We start from the raw sequence: 10,318 nt of genomic DNA on the forward strand, positions 1-10,318 counted from the left end.
ATGAGATCAGGTGTGACACATTTCTTATGGTGTGACAAGCCTTATTGTGTGACAATGATCAATTTTATAATTAACCAAAAGAGTTGGCAAATTTATAAATAAAAGGAAATAAAAAATTGTTTTATTTTTTTCCTTTAAAATGCATTTTTCCAACTTTTCCAACCTTGTTTTTCAAAAAATTTTATACCGTTGGACTCGTCTTAATTAGACGGTCATTTTAAGATCCCAGAAGCTCGGGTAAAAAAATTTCCGGTGAATGGAATCCGGCGATCTGTTTTTCTGTGACAAAACAATGTCCAGAAAATTCTCAAAAAAATCCAGAAAATGTAAAAAATTATTCTGAGAAACTTTAATTATTGACCCAAAATGAGATTCCTTACAGTTTAGTCCCAAATCAACGGAATCCGGCGGTTAGATGAGCGTTTTCCGATAAAAAAAATCCGAAAGTGCCCAGAAAATTCTCAAACAATTCCAGAAAATGTAAAACATTATTTGGAGAAACTTTAATTCTTGAGTCGAAGTAGGATTTCTTACGGTTTAGTCCTAACAAAACTTTTTCCTTAATTTTATCCATTTTACATCCTTCAATAATTTATTGGGTCAAAACCGTAAGAAATCTTGCTTCGGCCCAAGAATTAAAGTTTCTTAGAATACTGTTTTATATTTTCTGAAATTTTAAAAAAAAATTTTGGGCACTTGTTTTCTTGCCAGAAAACGCCCACCCGGATTCCGTTCACCGGAATTTTTTTTACTTGAGCTTCAGGAATCTTAAAATGACCGTCTAATTTAGACGAGTCTAATAGTATAAAATTTTTTGAAAAACGAGGTTAGAAATATCGGGAAAATGTATTTTAAAGAAAAAAAATAAAGCATTTTTTTGTTGGAACAATATAAGTATTATGTTGGAACAAATGGTACACTGATTTGTAACAATGTAAGTAGGATAAAAAATATGCCCAGAAAATTATCAAAAAATTCCAAAACATGTAAAACATCATTTTAAGAAACTTTAATTCTTGGCTCAAAGCGAGATTCCTTATAGTTTTGACCCAATAAATTGTTGAAACATGTAAAATGGATAAAATTAAGGAACAAGTTTTATTGGGATTAAACCGTAAGAAATTCCACTTCGACCGAAGAATTAAAATTTCTTAGAATAATGTTTTAAATTTTCTGGAATTTTTTAAGAATTTTCTGAGCAATTTATTTCTCGCCAGAAAACGCTAAATCGGATTCCGTTCACCGGATTTCTTTTTACTTGAACTTTAGGGATCTTAAAATGACCGTCTAATTTAGACGAGTCTAATAGTATAAATTTTTTCGAAAAACGAGGTTAGAAATGTCGGAAAAATGTATTTTAAAGAAAAGAAATAAAACAATTTTCTGATGGAACAATATAAGTATTATGTTGGAACAAATGGTACACTAATTTGGAACAATGTAACTAGGACAAAAAACGTGCTCAAAAAATTATCAAAAAATTCTAAAACATTTAAAACATCATTTTAAGAAACTTTAGTTCTTGGTTCAAAGTGAGATTCCTTACAGTTTTGACCCAACAAATTGTTGAAACATGTAAAATGGATAAAATTAAGGAAAAAGTTTTATTGGGACTAAACCGTAAGAAATCCCATTTCGACCCAAGAATTAACGTTTCTTAGAATAATGTTTTACATTTTTTGAAATTTTTTGAGAATTTTCTGGGCACTTTTTGTCTCGTCGGAAAACGTCCACCCGGATTCCGTTCACCGGAAATTTTTTTACTTGAACTTCAGGGATCTTAAAATGACCATCTAATTTAGATGAGTCTAATAGTATAAAAATTTTCAAAAAACGATGTTAGAGATGTCGGGAAAATGTATTTTAAAGAAAAGAAATAAATTGTTCTCTATATCTCTTTCATTTTATTTACAAATTTGCCACATTGCCCTTTTTAATTATCATCAAAACTACGTAGTTTTGTTATGTCACACAATAAGCTCCTTGTCACACCCTAACTCCTTGTCACACTGGATCTCACCCCTAATTTAGTTACTTGAATTGAATTTATTTAAAATAACTTATTTTTTTGCGGCAACTAATTATTTTTTTTTCCGAAACAAATGCAATTAATAAGCCACAACCGGGCAATCAAAGTTAAGTACAGAATGCAAAAAAGACGGAACAACATCAAAAATCATGGGACAAGAATAAGAACGAGAGGACTTTGCTAAAGAGTGAGCCACCTCATTCGCTTGTCGCCTTACAAAACAAACAGAATAGTTGTTGTTGAGAAGAAGAGAGCGACAACATGACACCAACGAACCAAACTCTGATATATCGTCAGATCTGGAATTAATAGCATCGACCACAGATTTCGCATCTAGCTCAAAAACCACTTGACTATATCCCTCCTCCGTCACCCATTTCAGCGCCGAAAAAAGTGCCAAAGCCTCACACTCTTGCACCGATGGTAATCCAACCTCAGTTGCGGTTCTTGCTGCAACAAACCTTCCATCCTCGTCTCTTAAAACAGCGCCCATCCCAACCTGCATGGTATCCCCAAAACAGGCCGCGTCCACATTACATTTTAGACCCAAAGACGGCTTCCGCCACTGAACTTCAGAAAGCCCACTGCAGCCCCTACAATACCACCCTTCGCAGCAGCTCTCGCCTTTCTCCAGTCCCTCAGAACCTCAGCAGCCACTGTAATAGCATGGAATGAACTTTCCACAACATTCTGCCACAACTTCTTATTTCTGCTTCTCCAAAGACTCCACAATATCATTAGGAATTTCTCCCCATTAAAGCAAGATAAAACAGTCAAAGCAGCAAAAATAAATTCCAAAAAACTATCAGCTGCGTCCGCTAAAAGGTTGCAAAAGCAACCATAAACTCAATTTTTTTATTTTGATTTATTATCTATTAACCATTTAAAATGATATAAATTTCAAGTTATATAATTTTTCTTTTATTATGAACTTATAAAATTAATTATATCACTTTAAAACAACTAAAAAAAAACAATTAAAACATTTTATAAAATTAAGGCGTCAACCAGTTGTTTTAACCAAATTAAAAGGGCTTTAAATGTAATAAGCCATGGATAAACTCAAAATTCATACGTGTACTATCTGAAAATTATTGCGAATTTGCAAGGGTCCCTCCCATTATCACACATAATTAGCATTAATTAACAAAATCCATTAAAAATAAACTCTCTCTTGCTCTCATATCTATAAATATGTAAATAAAGTAATACAACCAATTATCAACCTCCACCACATTCTCTGGCACACATCAACAGAACAGAAAAATGGACACCTCAGATCCCAAAAGACCACTTCTTCTCTCTCTCGAAGAGCCACCGGAGCCACCAGGCTCCACCGTGACCTTGTCGTCATTTATAAAATCTCTAGTTACGCCGGGAAATTTCTATATCGCTTTTGGGCCACTATTGTGCGGCATGATATGTTTATTGGTGAAAGTAGAGGGGCCGGCGAGTGGGAGAAACATGTTAGGAATACTTGGATGGATGTTTTCGTGGTGGATAACAGAGGCAGTTCCGATGCCGATCACTTCCATTACTCCACTTTTTCTGTTTCCGATGATGGGAATAGCTTCGGCCGATGAGGTAGCTAAATCATATATGGATGATGTGATTTCACTTGTTCTTGGAAGCTTTATTTTGGTACTTGCTGTTGAGCATTATAACATCCACAAGAGATTGGCCTTGAATGTGAGTTTCTCTTCTCTTTTTCTCTTTTTCTGTTATCATATGATAAGCTTCTTTTACCGTAATTTCAGGAGAGGGAAAAAGGTCGTTTTTTTTTTATATTTAAAGTGTGTTTGATTCAAATATTAACTCATACCTATCAATTAAGGTTGAATTAAGATTGATTTATGTGCTTAATGTCATAAAAAAAAAAACATGTGATCCACCTCAACTATTCATGATTAACCCAACTAAATAATTAGATAAAATATATATAAATAAAGGATAATTAATAGCTAGCTTAGTTATTATATATATATAAAGCTAGTTTAGTTATTTATTATTCCTGATAATTATTAGTGTTTATAAAATTATAATTAATTATTAGTTTTTAGTATGTAAAAACAATCAATATGAATATATTTTAAATCAATAAATTATATAATATAATACATAATTTAATAAAATAATTAAAATATTTAAATAAATTTTTAACTATGTTCACATGCTTTTTGTTAATTGTTGATATATCTTGTTTTTATTTTATAAAATTGATTTTTTTTACGAGGATAATTATTAGAAAAAATGAAGCCAACATTAAAGTAGTATTTTTTTGCATTCAAACTTATTGATGGTGTGTAACCCAAAAAAAATATAATTGTAGTGTCTCATTAAGTATTTTATATACATGGATTAAAACACTATTTGACTTTTTGACCTACTTAAAAAGTTAGTTTTTTGCTCACTTAAATATTATTTGATAACATTTTTATTTTTATATTTTGCCTTATTTTTATTTGGGAAATTTACAGCAAAATTCAAATTTAAAAACTTATTTATATTTTTGTCAATCACTTATTACAATTATATCAAGTATAAAAATATGGCGGTTAAAAAAAATTCTTTCAGTTCTCACGACAATTTCATTAGAAATTTACTTGACATTTATAGAATAAACAGTTATATTTTTGATATATTAAAAATTAAAATACCACAATTGATAAAACAATAATATCATTGTTATATATGATTTTCATGTAAAAAACCCTTTTTATTTTTAGTACGATCCAGGTCCATAGTTGGACATGTGCAAGACACCCAACTGCACAAACCCCAATTTAGGAATGTTTCCAAATTTTTTTTAATGAAATTTTATTGTGTTTAATTGAGTATATACAATTTTGCATATTTTTATTAAAGTAAAATTTATCATTAGTCCCTTGTCTTTCATCTTTTGGTTTATTAAATCCTTAATCTTTTCTTTAGATATATTAAGACCTAATCTTTTATTTTTTGCGACATGAAGCCATTCATGATAAAAAAAAAAAATCAAATTTGAACATAAAACTTAGTTAATAGAGTGTTATTTATTGCATATATATTCAAAATTTGTATTTTTTCACTGTTTGAAAACAGTTTTAAATATATAATCTAAGAAAATTGTAAAAAATATTTTTTTATAATTTCAATATAGATAAATTTAATTACGTCTTTTTAGCAGAATTAGATATTCATAATTTATTAATTTGGTAAGGAGGTGTTTTTTCAATTATACATTCTTCAAAAAAAAAAAAAAAGTTTACACTACCAAAATTTCAAGGGTAAGTTACATATTAGTCATTATTACCCAACTATTTACAACTATCTCATGTTTATAAAGAATTTTTTAGAATATCAAGTACTTAAATAGTAAAAGCGGTTTTAGCATATATTTTTTTAAAAAACATAGTGACTTACCATGTTTTTTTTTTTTGTGATAAAATGCTTCTATATTCATTAGATGAAAAAAGTCCAAATACAATCAGAAAGACATAAGGAATAAAACCTTACAAAATCCATAAAGGGACAAAGACGACTACAAAGAGCAAGAAAAAACCATAAAATGTATAAAAAATACAAAAAACAATGAACCATATATTTCTTGGAAATCCAAATCCGTAGAAGAGCAACTGCAATCTGATCTTCATCATTCAGGCCCTTTCGAACATTCGGATCAGAGTCCTTTCTTTTGTTGCAACCACATAGATCTATTGATCCATGTATAAAATAAATTATTTCCGCTCTTGCTAAATCCGAAAAGGTATAAATAAAAGAATAATTGGGAGCAGATACAATTCAGACAAATAGAGAAATCCGGAAAATATATGAACACTGATTAGAAAAGAAAATAACAAAAAAACACAAAATCTAACCCGATTGGAGGAGGAAAAAGAAAGATAAACTTTCTTCTTCTTCCTCAAAGTAGATCAACAGAAACCGAGAAACTGAGAAGATTTTGATTTGGAAAAGGAAGAATTAGAGATATCGGCAGTTTTTTCCTTTCAGAGAAACCGCCCAGAACAAATAACTATACATTTGATAAAAACATAATAAAAATTTCAAATTTGATTTTACATGTAATTCCTCAAATTTCAATTTAGCACAAGGCCTCAAAATCTTTAAGACAGGCCTAGTACGATCTATATGAATATATATTTTTTTTTGATAAATAGAACCATATATTACGAACCAAAGGAAAATATGTCATTTTGAATATAAGATGAAACACAATTTAGGAAATCTTCACATAAGAATATATTACCTAACTAGATTTGTGATGCTTAAAAAAAAAAGGTTTTGCATGAAAATAATTAAAGTTGGAAAATCACATCAAGTAGTCATTAAAATTAGTGGTTAGAAAAAGGAGGAAGCTTGACCAAAACAATATTCATTATGAATCAACCACAAAAAAAAATTCCTGAATAATAATTGACTTGTCGGCTGATTTGATTTTCCAATTACAGATAACACATCTTTTCTGTGGAGACCCACTGAGCCCACCGCTGTTACTACTTGGCATATGTGCCACCACAGCATTTGTGAGCATGTGGATGCACAACGTGGCAGCCGCCGTCATGATGATGCCTGTAGCTACCGGAATCTTACAGCGTTTGCCGGCAGGTCCCGAGCATATCGAGAACAAGGAGGTAACCAACTTCTGCAAAGCAGTTGTACTAGGTGTTACATATTCGGCAGCTATTGGAGGGATGAGTACACTAACAGGGACAGGTGTCAACTTGATATTGGCTGGGATGTGGAAGAGTTATTTTCCAAAGGAAGATCCTATAAGTTTCAACACTTGGTTTTTCTTTGGGTTTCCTTTAGCTTTGGTGATATTCTTAGCATTGTGGGTTATTCTATGTTGTTGTTTTTACTCAAGAGGTTCAAAACAAATACTCTCTGCTTATTTGGATAAAACTCACATCAAGAGAGAGCTTCAAATGTTAGGTATGCCTTCTTCCTCTTTTTCTTTTTTTCTTATTATTTATACATTTTTCTGGTAGTTGCAATTAGAGCTATTAATTCTAATCCAGCTCATACTATATTTATATCGAACTTGTAAGACAAATTGCAAATTCAATCCGTTTTATGTATGGATTTGTGCGGGCTCCAATTGGGCCCAAACCAATTATCAAATAAACACATATAAATCCCAACTTATAAATGATGGGCTTGGGTTTGGGTGGGCTGGACAAATCGAGTTGCCACCGTACATTTGAAATGAGATACTTTTGGAATTAATATTTGGGTTAGTTACATAAAACTCATATTTATTAAGAAATAATACAAAATTCTCAAAGTGGTAATATTTATTCCTCTTTTGACAGACACTTCAAATCCTATACTCACTATGTCATTAACGATACAACTCTTGCATTTGGTTGGTTTTATTTTATTTTATTATTTTTTTTTTTTAGAAAAGTTGGTTTTATCTATTACAATAATTTTAGATAAAAAACTGTATATCCATAAAAATAAATTCAGCCACCAGTCATCTCTACTTTTTTATTTTGATGAAACTTCTTTATTGATATGGGTGGAAAATAATAATATAATTTAAATTTAAATAATCATATTTTTTTTTACTTGGATAACCATATTTTTTAGAAGGGATAATCATATTAATATCCAGCAATTTTAACATTATTGAGGTTTGTATATGTACACAAAAGGCTCTTTTTACAGTAATTTTTTTTTTGAAAAAACTAATATTTTATTATTATTATTATGACTCTAACATATACTGATTTTCTTCAGATTTAACTAATAGACTTATTTTCATAAAAAAAAAACTTTTGATTTTGCAATTGTATAAACCAATATCATATCCTAATCATTAATTATGTAAAACCCATCACTTAATCCATGAAAGAAAGAAAAAACGTGATAAGATAATGAAAAAAAAAACTGTAAAAAGAAAATGGGCATAACTGCTGTATTTGACAAAGTTAAAATAAATATTAGGGTTTTTGATAAAATAATTAAAATGAAATTATGGAATGACATAATAAAAAAAAATCACATACCAAACTGTAAAATTATTATCAAACATGATGTTTGATGTAATTTCCTCTTAATATTTTGGCCAAGATAAACAAACAAAAAGTATATATGTATTAATTTAGTATTTATTAATAGTAAATTTTGAAAATGTGCAGGTCCAATGGTTTTTGCTGAAAAGATGATTTTAGCAATATTTGGAGTGAGTCCCTTGGATTGACACTAATTAAGTTATTGTAATTATACATTTAAATAGTAGTTTATAATTTGTAATTAATTGATGCATATATACAGGTTCTAATAGCTCTGTGGATGACAAGAAGCATCACAGATGACATTCCTGGCTGGGGAGCTATCTTCCATGGACGTGCCGGTGATGGAACTGTTAGTGTAAGTATATATATAATATTTATTTTACTTTTTTTTTTAATTTTTATAGTGCTAATATATATATATATATATTATTTCCTCCATTCTTAATTATATATTGTGCTAACATTTGTTTGGTTGTACATATATATGTAGGTTATGATGGCAACATTTTTGTTCATAATTCCAAACAAGAAGAAAAAGGGAGAGAAATTGATGGACTGGAACAAGTGCAAAAAGCTACCATGGCACATAATATTATTACTAGGAGCAGGTTTTGCAATAGCAGATGGAGTAAGATCAAGTGGATTAGCAGATGTTTTATCAAAAGGATTAGATTTCCTAGAAGAAGCTCCATATTTAGGAATTGCACCTCTTGTATGTTTAATAAGTGCAATTATGACTGAATTCATCACATCAAACAATGCAACAACTACACTTTTAGTCCCTCTACTTATCCAAATTGCACAAACTATGAATCTTCACCCTCTCTATCTCATGATACCTGGAGCTATTGGTTCACAATTTGCATACTTGCTTCCAACTTCTACACCTTCTAATATTGTTGGATTCACAACAGGACATCTTGAGATTAAGGATATGATTAAGGTTGGATTGCCTCTTAAGGTTGTTAGTATTTTAGCTCTCACTTTTCTCATGCCTACACTTGGTAACTACTCTCTCCAATTTCATTTTAATTACTTTTAATTTATGCTTCTAATTTTGTTAATAATGCATAATTTATGTTAATGATTATGCAGGGGCTTTTGTTTTTGGAACAAGCCGAAATGTTGTTTCAATATAGAGTTATGTCATCTCCGATTCAAGACTAAGAAAAGTCTGAAAGTTACCAAGAGGTTTATATATCACTTCATGTCGTATAAGGATTTCAACAGTAGTAGAAGTGAGAATCAAACTCAAGTCTGAGTCTCGTTACTTGAGATGTTGATCATATTGTACGTATATGCAAATGTAAAATTATTTTTCCAAGTAGTGCAATATTTAATTAAAAAATGTTTATATTGGTTTATATTTGACGCCTTTGATAACCTCAAAAATCATTTAATTTAATAATTTAAACAGTTATTTACATTAAGTATATTTGATAACCGTAATTATTTAATCACTTAAAATATTTAATTAAGTTAAAAATCACTTATTTTACTAATATTAAGAGATTCTTACTCTTTGGTAAGAATTACTAAACAAAGCAGGCTTTCAAGGAGACTATTCAATCAGAAATGAAAGACTAATCTTGCAGTGTGCTGCCTAGCAAAGTACTAGTCTTAGCTTAAAATTTTAAGTTGAACATTATCAATTAATAATTTTATATTTTCTGTACTTTTCTAACAATATTGAATACTTATTTTTAGTATATCATTTAATACTTTCATCATTTATAATATTCAACACTTAAAATTTATATAACACTTAAATTTTAATAGTTATTTTTTTTAGTTATGTCAAAAGCATCTTATCTTATAGTTGGGGAAAAAAAATGTTGCTAGAAATTTGTAGAAAATATAAAATCCAATGCATAGGAACTATAGTTTATTATGCAAATTATAAATTTATGACTAAATATTGTTTTGAAAAACATACGATTAAATATTTTAGATACCTTATTTATTTATTAATAAATTTTAGATATCTTTATTATAAATCAAGAGAAATTTGGTAAATATTATTCAAATGGCAATATTTTCTCTCTAAAAAGGTTATCAAAACCATGAGTTTTAAAATCAGATTGGACATCAAACTGGTGTGATAAAGGGTTTAAGGGGGTAATAAGTTCAATCGGTTGACTCAGACTGATTGAACTAGACGTTATAAATAATATATATATATAAATTCTAATAAAGTCTATATTCTCCTCTTCATAAATTGTTTACACAAATGTCTTGCTGTATCACAAGTAGAATTAGGTATGGACTT

At 29.4% G+C, this 10,318-nt stretch overlaps 1 protein-coding gene across 1 annotated transcript; it reads left to right on the forward strand.

Annotated features, from left to right (window-relative positions):
• The first annotated feature begins 3,233 nt into the window (after nt 1-3,233).
• On the forward strand, nt 3,234-9,413 carry LOC136205745 (tonoplast dicarboxylate transporter). The gene is made up of 6 exons (XM_065996491.1): nt 3,234-3,718; nt 6,478-6,961; nt 8,173-8,216; nt 8,309-8,404; nt 8,540-9,053; nt 9,145-9,413. Exons 1-6 carry the CDS (start codon nt 3,296-3,298, stop codon nt 9,186-9,188), a joined length of 1,605 nt encoding a protein of 534 aa, XP_065852563.1. The 5' UTR covers nt 3,234-3,295; the 3' UTR covers nt 9,189-9,413.
• Nucleotides 9,414-10,318: the final 905 nt, after the last annotated feature.

This window comes from Euphorbia lathyris, chromosome 9 (assembly GCF_963576675.1).
Source record: "Euphorbia lathyris chromosome 9, ddEupLath1.1, whole genome shotgun sequence".
NCBI lineage: Eukaryota > Viridiplantae > Streptophyta > Magnoliopsida > Malpighiales > Euphorbiaceae > Euphorbia > Euphorbia lathyris.